This window comes from Esox lucius, chromosome 1 (genome assembly GCF_011004845.1).
Source record: "Esox lucius isolate fEsoLuc1 chromosome 1, fEsoLuc1.pri, whole genome shotgun sequence".
In the NCBI taxonomy this organism is placed as follows: Eukaryota; Metazoa; Chordata; class Actinopteri; order Esociformes; family Esocidae; genus Esox; species Esox lucius.
In genome coordinates this window covers 30606274-30627879 of record NC_047569.1, presented here as the reverse complement: position 1 = coordinate 30627879, position 21606 = coordinate 30606274, and the positions used below count along the sequence as shown (strand labels likewise).

General features: G+C 43.7%; 1 protein-coding gene across 4 annotated transcripts; it reads right to left on the bottom strand.

The window, feature by feature from the left end:
* Positions 1 to 207: 207 nt before the first annotated feature.
* eml2 (EMAP like 2) lies at positions 208 to 19929 on the bottom strand. Of its 4 annotated transcripts, none has more exons than XM_010865572.5 (23): positions 19590 to 19929; positions 15486 to 15692; positions 15071 to 15203; positions 14704 to 14808; positions 9957 to 9979; positions 9049 to 9178; positions 7834 to 7983; positions 6788 to 6857; positions 6599 to 6613; positions 6325 to 6435; positions 6034 to 6129; positions 5712 to 5846; positions 5350 to 5449; positions 4767 to 4921; positions 4285 to 4410; positions 2786 to 2917; positions 2103 to 2170; positions 1836 to 1924; positions 1587 to 1684; positions 1408 to 1495; positions 1232 to 1327; positions 901 to 1031; positions 208 to 718 (listed from the first exon to the last, which is right to left on the bottom strand). In XM_010865572.5, the coding sequence occupies exons 1-23, from the start codon at positions 19660 to 19662 to the stop codon at positions 593 to 595; spliced, it is 2457 nt and encodes an 818-aa protein (XP_010863874.1). In that variant the 5' UTR covers positions 19663 to 19929; the 3' UTR covers positions 208 to 592. The 4 variants fall into 4 exon arrangements, with proteins under 4 accessions (XP_010863874.1, XP_034149805.1, XP_010863875.1 ...); XM_034293914.1 differs by lacking the exon at positions 19590 to 19929 and adding an exon at positions 17455 to 17470; XM_010865573.5 differs by lacking the exon at positions 6599 to 6613.
* Positions 19930 to 21606: the final 1677 nt, after the last annotated feature.

The following is a 21606-nucleotide window of genomic DNA, read 5'->3' as shown; positions in this document are numbered from 1 at the left end:
AAGTCACACAAGTGCACTGTTGCAGGCTGTAGTTTAAAAGTCTACGTTTCTGTACTGCACTTTGCACATTAATGTTCTTTAGCAGGTCCGGCTTTGTGTTTTTCTGTGGATACTTGTTAACAAGGAACTTAATAAAAATACAAAATCTTGCCTTTTACTGCATCATCATCATCATCATCATCATCAATATCAGAGGATTCAAAGACATTTTGGTTAGAAACTTTATTAACAAAACAAAAAAGGCAAAGCACAGCCTAAAGCTCAATTCTAAATATGCATCAGGTGCTAGGGACCACACCACATTAAATATTAAAATACTACAGCCACTGTGACAAACTGCATAATATACCTCTATAGACCTCTGCAACATAAATAGGAGCTACAACTCTGTTTAAATAGCCTTAAATAGTCTCAGCATGCTAATTCTGAAGTCATCCCCCCCACCTAGCGGCACGTCAGGACTGTAACAGTACACCAAGACAGACAAGAGCGCTGAGCGAAGGCCGTTAGAGGTTGGTGTTATCATAGGCACAGCAGTGCTGCCCTCTGGTGGGCAGGAGGCAACAGGCGGAGACTGATGCAGCCGGGTTGCTTAGGCGACCACCCACTGGAGGATGCTGGTGTCCTTCCCTCCGGTGGAGATCAGGTGACTGTCGTCATGGAGAAAGGCAACATTGGTCACGTGACTGCTGTGGCCACCGTAGACATGGCTCGGGGCCTGCCGGAAGGGAAGAACGGGATAGAACACAGGCATCAACGCACGGCTACGTGAACAGGCAGGATTCTACACACTTCCCCTTTAAGTTGAAATTAAGTCGGCACTTTCTCCTGAATTGATGAGGTAAAACAATAAAAAAAATGTAATAAAAGAGAAGGTATGTAAAATGAGGACAAGCATACCCGTGGCTGAGAGCAGGGGTTGGAGAACAAGTGCACCTTGCCAAAGTCATCAGCAGAAGCCAACAGGGAGGCGTCATGTGACCTGCACACGGCGTTGATGTCTGTACCGTCAGCACCATCGGGCCAAACACCTAGACAGAACCAGTTCAGCCAAGAAATAATAGACACGCTCAAGTGACAACTACAAACATCTAATCTTATCTTTGTGGGAATGCTGGTCAATTCGCAATGGTGAGCCAACTATAAACAAAACTCAGTGGAAACCGTGTCCTCTCTGGCAAGTTACACTCTGGTATTACCATTACATCACAAGCAGGAAGCGATGACTCACCAAAAACGCTGAAGCCCAGAACACAAGTGGAGGTCGCCCACTCCATATTACGGACTACATCCATGTTTGTCACATGTTTGCAGCTGGAAGCTTCCCCTTCAACCACAACCAGAAGAGAACACCGATGTAACAACAATAACACAACATGACAGAGCATTTGAATGAAAGACACTCACAGAATAGGATTTCGTAGTCCCCTGAGTTAGTTACAATGTACTGGCTGTTGACCGACCAGTCCAGATGGGTGACGAAACTGGAATGACCCTTTATAAAAAGCAAATTGAAAAATTAAACTACTGTGTGTGTAACAGTTCTGAAGACATTCATCCGTAACGGAGTTAGCGTTACTACTTACAGTACATTTGCCAACACGGCTGTACTTCTTGCCATTCTCTGTCACGGCATAGATGTAAACAAAGTTGTCATGGGAACCTATGGCAAGGAACTTGCCGTCTAGGAGCAGAAAGGTTTGACAATGTGGATGTAGAGCAGGGAGAAGACAAAACTATAATACCTTAAGGTTTTATACAGACTCCAATATCTCCAATGACAATAAATCGAATGTTGCAGGCAAGGCAACAAATAGTTGTGTCTTGCGCAGTACCTGGAGAGTACTTGACATTAGAGATGATCTCGTTGCCATCCGTGTGCATGGAGACCAGGTCCCGGGTGTCAGTGTCCAGCACCAACCACCTGCAGACACGTGGACAGGATGAGGAATCACACAGGAGACATTTAAGGGGGATTTCTTTGATACTGCATAGTTAAATTCCATATGGGAGGACTTCATCCTGTCTGAATAAAATGGAAAACATGTTACAGTGATGTTGTCCAATAAGAGACAAGCCAACATCTTGACGATGTTCAGTACCTTCCTGTCATGGTCCCGACTGCCAGAACAGATCCACTGGGATGGAACCCTGCAGAGCGCCCCCCGTCCTGGGGATACAGGGAAACCAGAGGGTTAACAAGGATGCAACGCACCACTCTGGTTTGAGGTTTTCGTTCATTGAATGGATTTGGCTTTTGAGTTTGAGTGGCAGGAAGCGGAACTGAATCAAATGCTGCTCAAAGGGATCAATGATATGTGAAATTTTAGTTTTCCTTGAACAGTCATAATAAACTATATTTTTTTGTTTCTATGTAGGCTATTGTATGTTTGATCTATATGCAGGTTGTGTTTTATTACACCAAACACTTTTAGACTAAAAAGGAATACAGGGGGACAGATTCGTGCTATATTTAATAATATTTAGCGATTACATGTTCAATGTCTCCTTTTAAAACTAATTTGAAAAAAATACATTTGAAAGAAAGAAAAACAGGATTGATATTAAAATGTGACCACAGAAAATTAAATAACTAATAACATTAATTATCTTCAGCATTTATTTTGTGTGAGAATCAAACACCACTGGACCCTACAACGCAGGGAAACGAAAAGGAAATATTTTGGGATTAACTTGAACTGATACATGTCAATGGGAGGTATGTCAATCCAAAACATTCTTCAGGCCAGTGTTAAAAAAAGTTATGTAGCAGAGGACGGAGCACCTCGATGGTCTTGCTCCAGAGAGGTTGATGGGAGCTGGTGTCCCATAGGTGGACCTGCTTATCCTGAGCACATGTCACAAACTGCTCCATGGAGGGATGCACATCAAGGCCCCATAGCTCATCTGTGTGACCCTGAGAAATAGAGGGAATAAGAGGATGACATCAGCAAGGAAGGCTGGGGCAAGGACAGAATAAGAAATGGAAAACAGGAAGACAGAGCCTGTAAGAAAGCTTCAAGAAAAACAAGGAAAATGGAGCCTCACCAAGCTGAAATTATTTTGACTAGCTTGGAAACAGGGTATCCTGCAAATAATATCGCCCTAAATATTAATATTTTTAAGTTGCCCTGTGAGATCATAAAGACCTGCCAGATCCTCAGCTCAATGGTTACAGGATATCTCTCAACACAAACTAAAACAGTAATGACCTCTAAGCTGTCTACTGGACCCGAGAGACAAACTAATCTACTGAAGGAGCAGCTTCCTGTTCTTGGGCCTCCACTGTTAAACATAATAAAAAGCTCCTTATCCTGCGGGTGTGTCCCAAGCTTACTAAAAGTAGCAGTAATATAGCGACCGTCAAGCGACCTCCATCTAGATTGAATCTTCCAGTCTTCTCGCACGTTTGAAATCCCAGCAACTTACACCTTCCTGAAGACAAAATACTACTTATAGAAAGCTCCAGTCTGGTTTTAAACCGTGGTAGTACTGAAATTATACTGGTGACGGTGGTAAATGGCATGAGACCTGCATCTTACTGCTGGCATCCACTGGGATCTCCGCACTTCAACACCATTACAGGGGCTGAACCAGTGTCTTGTCTCCCAATGCCGTTCCTGTGCAGGCGCATCCCTCCATGCCAGGGTTTTAGCTGTACTCAACGTGAGTGGGCTGAGTCAGTGACGAGATGTTTCCGTGGTGTCACAAAACTCTGTGGGGTATAATTTGCCTACTCTCAGGGTGGTTAATGGTCTGTTGATTTGGTGATCCAGGGCTATGTTTGGCTGTAGGAGGAGCCATTTCCTGCCTGGTTGGCCCTGTAACAGGGCTTCCTTTTCCCCAGACCCGACTTGCCTCAGTATTGACACAGCCAGAGTGGGGGCCAGCGATCTAGGATCCATCCATCCTACCTGGTATAATATTTCTTGTTCTAAATGGTATGTTCCCTCAAACTTCTCTAGTTTCTTATTGGGTCTCAGGAGGACATGAGGAACACACCTCAGGACTATACAACCTGATGACTCCTAGATGTCCCTGTCCCATGTCTGCTTAGCTGTGTTCCTAATTCCCACAGTCAGATGGCTCCTGCCATCACTGCCCACCTGTTTCAGGCTGAGTGTCTGTACTCTGAGACAACTCAAGTGAAAAGGCCATAGACGCTTCATTTCATTCTACTCATAGGCACGAGAGAGCTGAAGAGATGTAAAATAGTGGAATTATAAACAAGTTTGAAATTCCTAGTCAGTAACAACTTAGTGGCAGTTGAGGAACTGTATGTACCTGCACTAAGGGGTTAAGTGTTTCAGGGAATGAGCCTTTGAGGATGGCGTTCTTGGTGGTCCCAACAAACAGCTCGCCCTGCTTCCCCTCTGTCACGGCTCTCACTGGCCCGAACGCCTCAGGTACCTGAGGGACGACATGAGAGAAACAAGCACCTCCTCCGTCAGTCTGACGTCACCGCATGACCACCAACTCTGGAGGTACTCAACCGTGCCCTCAGCGACCCCCCCAAGCGTTTCACCGCTTAGCCCTGAACAAGCACACGTGACTAATTAAGTCTAGTCAGTGGGCATGTTCTGCAATAGATTAGTACATGGAACACCTTGGGATCCCAGAGGAGAGGGTTGACCTGTATCTATAGAGCAAACAAACTCCTGGGCTCTGCAACCATTACCCGCTAAGGAAGAAGTCAATCAGCCTTTACTCAGCTTCATATACAGCATGGCATGTCCAAAACTATAAAGGCTTTATGCTTCCCTCACCTCCATCTCACTCTGCTTGTGATACTCATGGTCCCAGAGCATCAGTCTGCGGTCCTTCCCCCCGCCTGACACTAGAGTTCCATCCTTCAGCACACAAAGGGAGAATATACCGCCCTCATGGGCCCCTGCCACGACGTGACTAATCCGGTTCCCTCCTGTCAATCACAGAACAGGTTGCTGTCAAAGCAAATACGTTTAAAAGAGGGTTGATTATCTAATCAACACAATTCAAATGTAATTCCTAGTGAAATCTAATATAATGTTGTATATGTATTTACAAAGTCATTAATAGTTTTATTACAGCATTACTGAATAGGTATAAGGGCCATTGTAAGAATGATTACTAATTTACCAGTTTGCATCTATATATTTGCTATGCACAGAGTAAAATGTGTGTGCGTTCAGTTTGTGTTAGCACTGTTTTCCAGAATCAAATTGCTGTACATCCAAATCTACTGTATTTGTCAGACAAGTTATTCTGATAATCATAAACCATGAGGCAAGAAAGGGCTGTGTAAATGAAATAACTGGTCGCACATCATTAACTGAAGCTGGCTTCGAAGGCAAATGTCATCAAACAGACCTTTGGCCCAGACGTAGATGTTCCCACTAGAGTCTCCTGTAATGGCGTCTCCATTCTGGGCAAAGGCCACACACAGCACATACTTGGGCTTCTCATTTTTCTGGAAGAAAAGGTTGACCACAAACAATTATACTTGTAACACTTGATTTTTACTTTACAGGGTCTTGGTTTCATTTCACACAGTTGCATTTTAAGTTGGCATGGCCTAAACACGTAAAACAAAGTTGGCTTGTTCTCTGTAGCTTGGACAGTTCAAGAGACAATATTTTTGGGATGAATGAATGCTAATTATGCCAATGTAAATCGATACACGTTTCCACACGTCGGTTCGTTCTCTGCAGCTGAACAGAAGGTCTGCGCACCTCAAAGAGTCCCTGGCGCTTGGTTAGAGTGTTCCCCTCCGTGGTCCAGAAGTTCAAGTGGGACTTCCCACAGGTGACAATCAGGTTGGCGTCCATCGGGTGGAAGGCTGCGCCCAGCACAGAATCGTTGGAGCACTGGAGAGACACGAAGGAGAGTTAGACCGTGACGACTGGCTGCGCCACAGACAACGGCGTTCACCGTACCATGCTCCTATATAGACCTGCACTGCTGCCCTGCACTTGTAACAGCAAGGAGAACCTTTGACTAGTATTTAATGCAAGGTAAACCGAGCGGTGGCAGGGCTGTAGTCTGGGCTCTTACCTTCACATCCGCCAGCTGCTTCTCTTTCTGCCAGTTCCACACAGTTAGGATATGGTCATTGGCGTCGTCGACGGCACAGAGGTGAGCACCACCGTTCTGTCGGCGGACGGGTATAAATCAGAGCCCTATATACCGTATGTCATGCAAATAAATGGCTTGATTTATGGAAACGTGGATATTTAACGCAGTATGTTGGCTACGGTCACAGGAAAAAAAATTCACTGTTAAAAGTTATAATGCAACGCTGCTCTCAAAGTCTGTTCAGCAAGCAGAGGGTTTCAGGAAGCTTACCGACTTTGAGAAGGCCACACAGGTGACGGCCCGGTCGAACACGCCCATCCCGATGACATGCAGGGTAGTGAGGCTGACCGAATCCCACACGCGCACATGAGGAGGCAACAGCTGAGAGACAGAGATACAGTGTTGGCATGCATTTCACCGACAGGTGTATTGAGAGACGGAAAGACAGTGTTGCCATGCAATCCAGTGACATGTGTACTTAGAGAACATACAACAATCAAGAGAACACAACAGTTTATTTCTGCAGAATTAATCTCAAAAGTACCTTTCCCTCTAACAGCTGATAACAAAATAATGAGAGAGAGAGAAAAACAGATTTAATGTGTGTGAGAGAGAGAGAGAGAGAGAGAGAGAGAGAGAGAGAGACCAACCAGTCATGTACTTCCTACATTGTCAACCACAATGTAATTCCCTTTTAAGAAGAAAAAAAAAAAAAACTTTCTGAATATTATACCTTGCCATCTTTGGACATTCCAGCGACTTGTCCAGTGGCTATGGTGACCATGTCCGGATGGACGCCTAGGCTGAGATGAAGAGTGGACAGTGTTCGGAGTTAGAAGGCAGAGCAAACATTTCCCACTGCCCTCTGGGGACTCATCTCTGTATGTCGTGTGTCATCGGGCCTTGTAAGTCATTTATTCAGCTCAAGTAATGACTCAAGAAATAAACAATTGTTTATAGACACTTCAACGGCATAATTCACCTTATCTGGTATCAAGAGCCCTTGACAAATCTTAAGTGTTTTGATAAATCATAATGAATGCAGTTGTCTTATTTGACATTACCATAACCACGCTGAAAAAGTTCTACAACAGAAATGAAAGAGTATGCTGGTAAAGCGTATCAGAGACAGCTATACCGTAGCTACAACATAAATGTGTGACATCAGTACTGTGGGAAGTACGACATTAACACAGTGAACGAACCCAAACATTTACATCAGAGACAGTGTCAAACAGGACCTAATTTAAATCAAGATAGTTAAAACTAAATGAATGTGTCATTCAAGGAAGTTTGTTTGGGACAATCAGATTTACAACATGTAAATATTACAGGAAACATGTTTTATTTCCTGTGAAAAAGGGAGCTCATTAGGTCATATAAACCAAATCTGAATAACCTGACAATCAGACTAAACTAGTACAAATGATTTAATGACAAATTACATTTACATGAATAAACTTAATATAACATCTCATCCTTTGGTAAGCCTATCGATCAGAGATGTCAAAACTGTTCCACATAGGGCCTAGGGTCTGCAGGGTTTCGTTCTCACCTTGTACTTGACTGATTAATTAGGTCACTAATCGGTTTGGTTCTAGCCTCACCTGGTTGTTCAGATCTGAACCTGGAACCAATTTAAAAGGAAAAACCAAAAATGACCCTATGTTGAACCGGACTGACATCTCTGCTATAGATGGAGAGATTTCCTAGAGAAAAGCATGCTTGCGACAGTCTATCTGAAAAAGGTATGTTGTGAGAAATACCAAGCGGCCTTACCATTTGACGTCATCGTTGTGGCCCAGGTAGTGTCTCTGCTGCTGCTCCTCCACGTTGTAGAGCACAACCACAGAGGCGTTGAAGTAGACAATCTCCCCAGTTGGGAGCAGGTAGAGATTGGAGCGGCAGTCTCTGCCCCGGTACCCATAACTGAATAACCCAGGGTTAAGGACCAGAACTTTAATTACGTCTGGAAAACCACGGCATTGAACAGCAGGATGCACATGACGTGTCAAAAATGTACGAACAGCACAAGACCAAACAGGTCTTATGATCAGGGCGCCTCACACATACGATCACATACACAAAGGAATGATGTGTGACAATATTCTTGGCCCATGTCAGTAATTCACATATGTATAAAAAGTACAAAGCAAAAGTACTCAGGTAGATTCGGCTGTGTTCACTACTTTAGGGAAGTATCTACACTGAACAAATTTATAAACGCAACACTTGTTTTTGCACCCATTTATCATATGGCCTTTTATTGTGGCCAGCCTAAGGCAAAACTGTGCAATAATCATGCTGTCTAATCAGCATCTTGATATGCCACACCTGTGAGGTGGATGGATCATCTCAGCAAAGGAGAAGTGCTCACTAACACAGATTTATGAACAATATTTGAGAGAAATAGTCCTTTTGTGTACATCGAGAAAGTCTTAGATCTTTGAGTTCAGCTCATGATTAATGGGGGCAAAAACAAAAGTGTTGCGTTTATAATTTTGCTCAGTGATAAAAGTAACTAGGTTAAGCGAAGTTCAAAACTAACCAGTGATTAATTAAAGAAAACGGAAGAGTAAATTATCAATTAAGTTGATCACTGGTTTGTGAATTCTGTTTTACCTGGTCATTTAGCTCGGGTGAACACAGCAGACTACTTTTACTCTGTACTTCTTACACCTCCGGACAAATTCAAAGCTGAAATGCCCTCTCTCAAAACGCCCATTCTACTTCTAGAGTAGGGCTGGCCAACCCTGTTCCTGGAGAGCCACAGTCCTGTAGGTTTTCTCTTCAACCTCATTTGTGACTAACCTGAGTCTGCTTTTCATCCAACTACTAATTAGAATCAGGTGTGATGAATAAGAGTTTGAGAGAGAACCTACAGGACTGTGGCTCTCCAGGAACAGGGTTGGCCAGCCATGTTCTAGAGCACGCGACCTCGGTTCATCGTCAAGCCAGCAGAATGTGGGAAGCGTCAGGCAGACAGAAGGATACACCCACTGCAGTTTGAGCTTGTGCTCAGGTAGCGCCCCCTTGTGGTCCAGGCTGTAGCCCTCCCTCTGCTTGTCCGGCATGTGCATGGTAACAGGCCGACCCCTCAGGAACATCCTCACGTAGCCGTCGTCTGATAAAGGTGGAAGAAAGTCAGGCAGGTTGGAACATGCACGGGGATATGAATTTTTTCAAATCGACTTCTCTCCAGTAATAAAATGTACAGTGCACATATATCATAGTACTGGGTTTAAAGTATTATATATGTCAGCGCTCGAACAAATTCTGTTCAAACCGCAGGAGGCAGGATTTGCGTGGTGAACGTATGACGTTAAAAGCTCTAATGCTAGTTGTTTCGAACTGGCTTTTGACCCTTTTAGCATAACAACACGAGGCATTAGAACCACTCAGGGTAGTCCGTAAAGGAGACTGATAGCTACCAAAACATTACATAAAATGACGGTTATTGTTTGCCTTTCCGACTGCGGTCATAATGGTAGTCAACAGAGCTCATTATTCGTGTGCTTTCCTCTCTGGCCTTCAGTGTGCAGCTCAATGGCACTAATCATCTCCCCGTGTCCTCCGAGTGGACCAGGGCAAAAGCAGGTATAATTGGCTCATGAAAAATAAATGGAAAAACAGGAATGGTCCGACGATAAAAGATCGCAATTTGTTGTTTATTGGACATTTTCATTCCTTACGGTACTACGACGCTGTTGTAAACTGGGCCATTTCAAAATGCTCAGTGGCTGGAAAACACGTTTTGTTTGCATATGACGCATATAAAGGTGTATTGCTTGATAGGATATTGTTCCGTTAAACTGTAAGGAGTAAAAGGGGGCTGAGCCATCCAATGAAGTCTCACACACACACACACACACAGGTTTGTTGCTGAGCTAAGACATACGTACCTGCATTGACGGAACATTCTTTGCTGAAAAGAAAAAGAAACAAGCAACAAAAGTCAGTAGTGTTAATCAACAGTGGTGACAGTTAGACAAGGAACTTGATGTGAGCCGACAGGAAGTTTCTGTGGTGCAGTTTTAACTCTGCGTTATACTGCATTGGACTAAATTATTCATTGACCTCATACGTTATTCCTGAACTCCTCAATCCCTCCATGGCAAGGTTAGCGTTATCCAACTAGTGCTGAAATACCGAAAGCTCTTCAGAGCAAATCTAGACCACATAAAATGTTCCATACATAAACATTTCATACTGTACATGGCACATAATGACAGACGCAAACTAAGCAGTAGAGAAATAATTGTATTGAAATAATATGCAAAACAAATGTAGAGACAACGGAAGAGGTGGAAAATGAGTGAGTCATTATGAGAGACAGAAAGAAAGACTCGGAAATAAAGATCAAGAGTGAGTGACAGAAACAGTCAATATCCTGCACAGTAGCCCTCCAGCACATCCCTGCATCAGCTGAAAACTAATGAGTTTCCATCTGTCAAGGCCAATTAATGACTACAAACATCAGAGACCAACAGAGGAATATTCCTGTCTGGGTTGGTAAGTGACATAATTTGCATGAAATAGCCACGGTGGCTGTCTTTTTTTCTGAAGGGGGACTGGATACAAAAATACTGCCACACAATTATTTTGGACAGCTTGTTCAGTGTAAAGACATTTTATGACATACCACAAATTTGGGTCAATGCATAGTTCGAAGCCTGCCAATGTGTGATTATGAAAGTAAACCTATTATTCCTTCCTGTTTCAGGCATCCTGCATTCATCTAGGACAGTATTATATCTGTCTGTTGGTAGTGTGACTTCAGAGACTGAGCTGAGGGAGGGTTCCTTTTTATAGTGACCGCATAAAAGCCTGTTTGTCTCTATGCCTGTCTGAATCTTTTCAAAACAAGGACAGGCCCTGTTGTGTTCAATGTGAGACACTAAAAGCTTCAAAGCAACTAATTAAAGCAAAGCTTGATGGGAACTGGCATCAGAACAGATGCATTACAATACACAATAATGCAGTAATACACTTCCTTGTTAAGTTCTTAAGTAGTGTCTGGTTTGTCTGTAATGTTTTCTACTGTTAGCTTTTGCTGCATGCTTTCTGCGCCATTTTGGCCAGTTTGTTATTGCTTAAAATAACTTTTCATAGTTCCAAGAGGAAATTTAAACATTACATGATGTGGGAATGTGCATGCTACAATAATGTTTTTATTAATTTAGGAAAAGACAACATTGCATGTTGCAATAGTCCATCCTGGCGTTAACAGTAGTGCAGCAGTCAATGACAGTGGGTTTGCAGTTTGAGTGTTAGAGCAGAAGACCGAGTGGCTCAGTCAAGTCCCTCTGCATTCACAGACAATATGACGGAGAGTTGCAAATTAGTGCTAGTTACTTAGTGAGCGGCATTATCCCAGCAACACAGTGATTTTGGGAGCTTATCAAACCCTGTATAACAAGTCAGTGCAGAAGACAGGGAGATGGAAAAGTAGTCCAACAGGATATGCGGTCATCCTCAACAAGCATTTGCATGCCTTCAGACCCCAGAATCAAATATTTGCCATTCAAATACATGAAATCTGATTGTCATCCGCAATCAGGTTATGCCATTCCTTATGTTCTACAATTACTGTATTTGGATGAGCAAAGGCACCAACTGACAGTTGTCTTTAATTAACTAATGGTTGCACCTGACTATTATAAGGTTTTGTAGTTGTCTCACCTAGCCATCTTAAGATGAATACACTAACTACAATACACTGTCATGTATTGGTATACTTTGGATATTTTCTTAATTGTTTCCCCAACATAGTGTTCAGCCAGCAGCACCATAACTGCAAGTACAATTCTGTGTGTGAATGTACTTGGTGAATGAATGGGATTCTAATATACTGAAAAATATAATTGCCACAACACAAGTGGAATGTTATGCATAGCCATCCCCAGGATAAGCACGTCACCTCCAAATCTGTTAACTCACACGGCCATAATGTAATTAAAAAGAGATGCTTAAAACTGGATGGGAAGAGCTACCCATTCAACCATTTGAAATCATTGACATCCTTATAGACAGTGAAATGGTCTATCAGTAATGCATTACCATGGGCTGCAACTTTTTCAAATCCCATTCAAAAACAACACAACAAAAGGTCTGCATCATTAACTGGCCAGAGAAGACAAAAACAGTTAGCGCCTTCTGTTGGTAGAGATAACTATCCATTTGCTCAAAATTGCTGGTTAAACAATTACTTTCTAACAGTAAAACGTTTACATCTAAAGCATACATTTACCTGATTGATTTCTTCATTTTGAGCTTTTCCTTTAGGCAACAGTTCAGCGTTGACAACACGGTTCACACACAACCAAACCTTGTCGACAACTAACAAACAGTCTTCCTTGTTGAGCCAGTTAACTTCAGCTGTGCCGTGAGAATGGGCACTTTTTCCACCAATCGGTGGGCACTTCCTGACTCTACTGGACCGCCCCTCCGCACAGTGACCACATGTCTGTTACTTAAGCTCCTGCAATTTGACTCCCTCAGCAGAGTGAGCTCACTGAGCAAAGAGGGTGTGGTTTGACCTGTATCCATTTGTTTTTCAAAGTAATAGCACCTACATCCTGTTATCTGGCACTCAAACACTGGGCAGGGTTGGGCCGTTTCTGTTAGGTTGAGGCAACCATCGGTGTGTTTGACTGTGAATACAGTGCCCCATCTTCCTTTATAAACCAACTGTGTTGTGTTTACCATTCATTAGATATACATATAGTGTCATCATATTGTTCAAATACATTAGCAAACATCAGTGGTTCTAAAACAGGGCTGCTCAGTCCTGTTCCTGGAGATCTACCAACCGGTAGGATTTCTCTACAACCCCAGTTGTTACTAACCTGACTTGGCTTTTCATCCAGCTCATTAGAATCAGATGTGCAAGGTTTTCAGGGCGGCCCTGAAAACCTACAGGATGGTGGCTCTCCAGGACCAGGACTGAGCAGCCCGGTTCTAAATCAAATTAATAGATGAATCAGGTTCAGTCGTTGCATGCCTCAGCCAATGGTTGAATGCCCCGTGTTTGTGCCATCATACAACATGGTAAGGTGATACCTAAAATACATATCCAGGCATCGTAATATATCTGTCAGGACCATCTGAGCAGAGGAAAATGCATAAAGGCTGGATGATTAGTGGATTCTTGTCTACTAGCACTGGTATATTTCAAATATAGGGCGAGGCTGGGATGCAGTTCCCAGAGTTGGGGTTTAAGAACTGCCACACAAGACTAAAATGCTGCAGGCACATCATCACATCAGTATCTCTATGCATCTATTTATCTGCATATAGCTTTATCTGTCTTTTATACAGTGAGGTCATACACCTTTTGTCCACAGTTGTTTCCTGATTTTACACTGTAGTCATTTAGCAAATGCTCTTATCGAGAGATGCGTACAAGGGGAACAAGGGGAATGATCTACAGAGTATTCTGGTTTGGATGACAACAAAACCACCAGAGATCTGCGGATGTCTACCGTGACAACACAGTGGCCTCAGGAGGAGGACTTCAGAGAATATATCCCTTGCCAGATGGCCAGGGATGGGAGATCTGGCAGAAGACTTGTCTCACCTATTATCTTAGGGTAATGGTGTACATACTGGTTTTCCTATTTAGTATAATAATTTAAGTGTTGTCACTTTATAAACCAATATGTTCACACCAAAACATTTATAGTAACTGCTTCAAGCAATAAGAAAACATTCTTCTGTTTATGTCTGACATCAGAAGGTTGATGGGTGAATACTATTCTCAATAAGAAAGTGCAGGAGTTGTTGCTGTGTCGGGGAGGGTCAGTGTTTTGACGGTTAGCGGTGTCTGTGCTGTGTCAGTGTATTGGAGGTGAGCAGTGTTCATGCTGCGTCAGTGCTTTGATGGTTAGCAGTGTCTGTGCTGTGTCAGTGTTTTGACGGTTAGCAGTGTCAGTGTATTGGAGGTGAGCGGTGTTTATGCTGCGTCAGTGTTTTGACGGTTAGCGGCGTCTGTGCTGTGTCAGTGTTTTGACAGTTAGCAGTGTCTGTGCTGTGTCAGTGTATTGGAGGTGAGCAGTGTTTATGCTGCGTCAGTGTTTTGACGGTTAGCGGTGTCTGTGCTGTGTCAGTATATTGGAGGTGAGTGGTGTTTAGTATGCGTCAGTGTTTTGATCGTTAGTGGTGTCTGTGATGGGTCAGTGTTTTGACAGTTAGTGGTGTCTGTGATGGGTCAGTGTTTAGACAGTTAGCCGTGCCTGTGCTGCATCAGTGTTTTGATAGTTACCAGTGCCTGTGCTGCATCAGTGTTTTGATAGTTACCAGTGCCTGTGCCGCATCAGTGTTTTGACAGTTAGCGGTGTCTGTGCTGCAGTGTTTTGACAGTTAGCCGTGTCTGTGCTGCATCAGTGTTTTGACGGTTAGCTGTGTCTGTGCTAGGAATAGTGTGCAGCCACACTAACACTATATCATTCATAGAATGGAAATTGTAACACTCACAGATTCTCTAGTGGGTCTTTCTCACTAATAATTGCCTAAATGATGTGTGTGGTTGGATGAAACGAAAGCCTTCTCATCGTGTGCATTGACGTCAAGGAAAAATTAACCACATTTCTGGACAGCCACCTGGATCTTGTTAAAAGAAAACATTACGATGAAACCCATTTGTATCACCTGCTCCTGCCACAGGTAGAGCTGCTGGACGAGGTGGTTCTGCTCCTGCTGTCAGAAGCCATGTCTTTCCTGACTGTAGACAGACGCTCTGTTGACATGCTCTTTCTGGTGAGAGAGGAAAGGAGGAAGAGAACAGGAGCGGTGGAAAGAGGGAGGAGAGGGGGAGGGTGAAGAGCATGTCAATATATTTAGAGGGATGAAAAAGACAATGTGGGAGGACATTAACAGATAAGCAAATAGGTCTCCAGCCCTACGTTGGCAGAAAACTCAGCACCACACTGCCACCCTAAGGACAAGACTGGAAATGCATCACAGAAGCTGTGACCACACTGTGCAAGGTCCACGCATGTGTCAGACACTGAATCACCTTTTGATGGACAGCAACGCTTCCTTTTTAGGAGAAGATGGTGAGGAGGGATATCCCCCCATACGCTTTGGCTGGGCATAACCATTGCTGAGGGGGAGAGGCTTGGATGGTAAGGCTTGCAGGAGTTGGCGTACTGGCAACGAAAGAGGGAGACAAAGCGTTCAGTGAACTGTTCAAGCTTATCAAAAATACACTGCAAATTATTACTGTTAACTGCACGTCATACAGTACATGATCTATCCGTTCGGAATTGGTCTTTAAAGATGATTGGCAGGAAGCACTGGGCTTGGCAATAACCACTTTCTGTGCCTTCGGTGCCCCATCTTCAATTGTAGCCTTTATCGATTAGACCCCTGTATTACAACTTGTCTGTCTTACAGGGGTCAGAGGTGGTCCCAGCACCCCAGATCCTCACCCTTGGTCGGCGCCGTCACATTGGGCCTCCTCCCAACAGCTCCTGACCCGGGCTGGGTCAGTTCCTCACAGCACCCCAGCCTGCGCAGGGCGTCGGCCAGCGCCGCCTTCAACAGGTGGATCTCATCCTCCTGCAGCTGGACACGTTGCTCCAGGTGGGACAGGCGGTCATCCACCTCCATCGTGCTGCCTGCTGATAGGTTGTCATCTGGGAGATAAGGAGGGCAGACCGGGGGGAGGAGAGGGAACAAGGTGGCGGAGTTATTTGCATATTTCCCCAAGCTGTGAATGCCTGAATTTGGCTAACAGCTTTTGCTAATCAACATAAAACCACACAGTCCCTTCCTACAACAAAAAAGACCAGTGGTTTCTGGCAGAGGTGAAAAGCTTTATTTGCCTGAAACAAAACTGAGCCTGACCACGTTTTATGAATGTTGTCCGAAGAATAGCGTGACGCTAGGTGGACCCAACCTCCCATCGCTCAGTAAGATGACATCATCTGACTGTGTGCAATAACAGATACTGCCCTGTGTTCCTGCTCCAATACCAGGCCGCTGCACTGTACGAGAAAACAACTGAGCGTGTTTTCAAACGCACTTCCACAAAACGGCAAGGCAGGAGATGTTCTCACAACACAGCAGTATGCTAGAATACAGACCAACTTCACAACACTACGGTATCCAGCTGTGTCTTATCAATATACTGCATGTCCCATTCAAATGACCCGTAGTCAGAGTTAGGTGAATTTGTCTCTGGACAGGGACATTTGCATGCATGTTGTATCCCCATTGTACTGGAACTAAAACACACAGCGTCATGCAGTATTGACAGAATTCCAATGTATTCCTATGGAACTAAAACACACAGCGTCATGCAGTATTGACAGAATTCCAATGTATTCCTATGGAACTAAAACACACAGCGTCATGCAGTATTGACAGAATTCCAATGTATTCCTATGGAACTAAAACACACAGCGTCATGCAGTATTGACGGAATTCCAATGTATTCCTATGGAACTAAAACACACAGCGTCATGCAGTATTGACGGAATTCCTATGTATTCCTATGTATACTTCTGCTCTGACTGACATGTTGGTTTGCACTCCAGGGCACGTATTACATGACGAACCGCTGGAACCAGTTATCTCGTTTTGTCAGAAAGGAGTGAACACACACATTCAAATCGGTCACAGAGGAGTGTTTAAAATCTGTCACAGGGTTCTTATTCAGCCGAAGAAACTAAATAACACAAGCTGTCATGCTGAAGACTCAGACATGACAAACACCTATTGGGTTTCAAGGGGACGTAAATGTAGTTTTCCATTAAGGAAATTACAAGTGAGCTGCTTCTCACAAATTGGATTACTTGGCTGCTGCCATCAACTAACCATGGCATGCTTTATAGCCTCGGTCACCTTTAAAAATCTGCTGAGAAAAGCACTGGTGGATTTCAGTCGCCTCTGCAAGCAGGTGTAAATAAAACTGACTCCCGGATGGCCATGTTACAAGTTACCGTCCATCCCTGTTTCACAGACCAAAACACCCCATTCAGATGGATTAAGAGTGATCATTCTTTCATTTCAACCGTCTGCGACAACCAAACAACAATTCCATTACATTGTTCCACACGAACGCCATCCAATTCCTCTGTTAATTACTGTAACTGTCCAGCAGACTGCAGGCCAGCACTGCATGCGCTAACTTTCTCATCACTGCAAGCAGAGGACACAGCAGACATAGAGGACAGCTGAAGCTAGCAGAGACATAGCAGGTGGCAGCGATGCTATGCATGCACACCAGTAATGTAATATGAAATGGGGATGGGAGGGGAGAAGAGAAGGAAAGCTCCACGTCGTACGCTGGAGAGACGAAGCCCTGTGTGATGTGAGAGGACAATGGAGGTTGGATGAAACCAAAGCCTGATGAAATATTCATAGGGCTCTGGGTTGTTGCTCACCACCCCATACCTGCCATCCTCAGTCACTCAGTCATCCAGCAAGCCAGTCAGTCAGACAGTTCTCCTCTCTTTTATCTCTCCTGGGGGATCTTGGGGTGCCAGGTCTGGGCTTCTGGTACAGGGCTTGTCCCTCCTCTCTTCTGCAGCCAGTGCCCGTTCTGCCTCTGTCTTCCTGGACCCCCTCCCCTCCCTTCCCTAGCGGTACGTGCAACTCACAAAGAGACAGGCGAGTCCGTGTTTGTAACAGGACACTATTGCCTGCAGCCCTGCCTTCACAGTGGCAGCAGCAGCCTGAGGCCGGGAGGGTGGCTTGGCCGGGGGCCAGAACTATACAGTACTGCAGCAACAGCCAGGCAGTACCAGGAAGTGAGACTGCAGAGGGTGGCACGCATGCACGCCCGCACACACACACACACACACACACACACACACACACACACGGAATGTGTGCACACATCAGGCAACATAACATTAATGTTTAAGCCCCAAAGTATTTCTTCTCCATCAAAGTCGCTGAGGTCTTCTCTGTCAATATCACACACACACACACACACACACACTTGTTTGCTTTTTAATACAGAGCTAACCTATGAGGAGATAGCTTGCAGTTATTGACAGATGCACAAGTGTGGAAAGAGGCATGCTGCCTGTTCAAATGGCCTGGCTGTCCTGGTCCTGGAAGCCTGAGTGGATGGATATTGCCTTGCAGGGATCACAAAAATTATTCCATATTTTCTATCACCTGATCCTAACCCTTAACCTAACATCAATATCCTGATATTTACACCTGAACTGAAGCTTATACTCTAACACTAAACCTTAATGATTGAACCTAAATCTCAAATTCTAACACCAAGCCCAATTGTAAGTTTTATACTAAACCTAATCCCAATGGTAGAAATAGCCCATTTCCTTGTGGGAACTAAATGGTCGGGTTGCCGGCCATTCACTATCAATTGTCGGCATTTACAATAATCAATAGGTAGTAGGATAACATACAGATGCCCACTTAATTTCTACTAGCTGTTTAAGTGCTTCACCAATAGTGACCCTACGAGCTAAACAGTCACTAGCAGCATCAAACCATATGGAGTCCAGGCTAGAACTGCCTTCTGTCACAGACACAAAGGCTATATCCAATCTATAGGGAAGGCACTGGTCAACCCTGACCAAAATGGATCTGACACCACTACCTGCTGTAGCCAGATGTGGTCTGGGTGGAAACGCTGTCTAGGGGCGAGTGGATCCAGAGACTGCAACACCAGGTGGGACAGAGCATGAGAGACCCTTAGCACTGAGCACCATGCATATCAGACCCTGCTATGGACGATATTAATCTACACCGGCTTAATGGACCAGGACAGCTAGAACATGCCTGTGCACCAATTAATATGGTTTCTGCAGGCTATATCTTCTCATAGGTTAGCCCTGCATGCATATATGTAAATGCACAATCTATTTACGTGTCACAATGTTTTGTTCGTTAATACCTTTAACGTTTAATTTATGCATTTTTGCGAATCCAGCCAAGACACCATATGCTCCATACATATAAGGCTCTCCGTGTACCAGATCACACGATGTACCATGCAAACGACTTATGTTTCTGAAACCATACAAAAACCAATGTTTAGAAACGTTCAGACTGAAGTCAGGGCCGTTTATAAAAGTTATCCGGTAAAAAACTAATGCTATGGTAAAACGTTAACGATGAGATGCTAATTCTGACCCAGCCCTTCAACAAGTGAACACCTTTTGTCAATTTTACAACGCAGACACATGAAGCCAAAACATGGTACCGTGTTACGTTCTCTGTACGGCAATTAAAGTTGATCAGAAAGTGAAACCACAATATAATGCAAATAGCCAAAGAAGATAAGTCAAATAGGGTTGGGTAGGCAGTTCCACCATAGGCTAGTAGGCCTATACTCATATCACAACAATGCCAGTAGGCAAACATTAAGTTCTCGGCTGCCTTGTCAGTGATGGGTGAATATTTGCGTTACATCAATGCGGTTCTATTTAGTTACATTTATTGACACAGCTCTGCTTTCCTGATATGGTGGAGAACCTGTAAACAGCAGTATATTACTGCCGCGCGTGCATGTTAAAACCCGTCGACTCGAGATGCAAGGTAAAACTCACCATTGCAGTACTGGAGTAAGAGTGAAGTGGTGTCATAAAGGTTTCCACATGACGATGCTATCCTCTCCGACATGTCTTCTTTTTCAGCAGACCCGGCCCAAACCCCCTTCTTCTGGCAGCCTCCTTACATACACCTTTGCACCCTCACTACATTCAGAACCCTCAACACCTTCCGCAGTTTGTCGCTCACCGGTGTGACTACCGTCTGCTCTCGGTCTCGGTTACTATAGCAACAGCTTCGCCATCGTCAACCTTTCGTGTCTTCGCGGAGGAGGGGGGTTGGTAATGGATATTCGATTGAATTAAGAAATGTCGTCTTCATCACATGTTTTCATTGTTTATGACAATATGCTGTGGTTGTACCACTTATGTTGTTAATTCAGAAAAGTAATTAATGCAGATCGTTTCCGGTGCCGAATAATTGATTACAAAGTGTCTTCTCAGGTCATGTGACATTATTGATAGGCTGCTTCAAAAGAAATATAATTGCTAGAATGTACACGTGTAGAATTAATAGAATGTAGCCTTTTAATTTAGACAGCAGGACGCCCAGATATTTGGGTTAATATCTTAAAAAGCTTTAAGATTACATGCAATATTTGTTTTTCCAAAGTTAATATTATTTTTAATGAAGGTCATCCCGATACTTTTTATTTATGACTGAATGGAAAGCTGCATATCATTCATAGGCGCATAAATGCTAGATTTGCCCTGCGTGTAGAAATAATGCTTGTGATTTCAAGAGAGTACATTTTACCGTCACTGGAGGACGACATTGCGCCTTTTACACTTAATAGAACAATAGTATGGATAGTACCTCTTCCAATATACAGTTGGCCAGTGGTTTTTAATCTGTGGGGTGTGGACACATTATGGACCATGGGGCTACATCAGATAGACTTACATATTCTTAATATTTTATTTTTATTATTTTGTATTGTCATTATTATTGGATCAAAAAAATGGGAACAAAGTTACATAAAGTTTGCCAAGCCCTTTGTATATATGAACTGGTTGGAATCACTTCCATGGATCAAATGAATTCTATTGAAAAGTTGAATGTTAAAACAATCTGTGACCCCGCCAATGGTATTCCTCATGAGATTTTGAGAGTGATTACGAGGTACCTGGAGCAGAAAGGTTCGGAACCACTGCAATAGGCCTGTTAGACCAGACCATGCTAATTTAGTATATGCCATTGGCCACTCAGACCAGGTGATGTGAATGGAGTATCTGCAATAAGCCACTTAGACCAGGCCATACTATTCTAGTATGGGCACTTGTAATTAAACAACTATGATAAAACAAGTGAAAGCCATGTTAAATCAGAATATGAACAGAGTATGAACCCAGATAGTAGGTCTTTTAGGTGTCTGTCTCATCTACATAACACATGGAAGGTGTGAAGAGGGCAGCAGGGGGAGCTGGAGTCCAGCCTCACGGCATGTAGCGACCGCTCAGCATTCCACTACTCCTGTCGTTTCATTCATTCATTCATCAGAGATCCATTAGATGTAGCGACCGCTCAGCATTCCACTACTCCTGTCGTTTCATTCATTCATCAGAGGTCCATTAGATGTAGCGACCGCTCAGCATTCCACTACTCCTGTCGTTTCATTCATTCATCAGAGGTCCATTAGATGTAGCGACCGCTCCGCATTCCACTACTCCTGTAATTTCATTCATTCATCAGAGGTCCATTACTTGAGTGTCTCACCGTGAGACTTTAGACAATTAGGTGGAACATGAAGGTATCATACTGAAGAGTCTCAGCCACAAGTATAGTACAACGAAGTGCAGTTACTGTAGCATCTAAACAGATGTGCAAACAGAGGAGGGCAGAAAATGTACAAGAATTTACCATTACTATTATTAAGTATATGTATATTACAAGTGAAAAGTATCGATGTGCAATTAATGCAAATTCAGTACAAATGGCAATACTAAATGTGCAATTAAGGCAAATAAAGAGGGCAGAAACTTTTAAAAGTATTGAGTATAGTGTAGGTTACAAGCG

What these genes read in the sequence shown, in the direction of transcription:
- eml2 (XM_010865572.5), bottom strand. Translation starts at nt 19,662, where the DNA reads ATGTCGGAGAGGATAGCATCGTCATGTGGAAACCTTTATGACACCACT. An exon ending in TCTACCTGTGGCAGGAGCAG is followed by an intron (nt 9,980 to 14,703) that starts GTGATACAAATG and finishes TTTTCTTTTCAG; the next exon opens with CAAAGAATGTTCCGTCAATG. An exon ending in CACAACGATGACGTCAAATG is followed by an intron (nt 6,858 to 7,833) that starts GTAAGGCCGCTT and finishes TCTTCATCTCAG; the next exon opens with CCTAGGCGTCCATCCGGACA.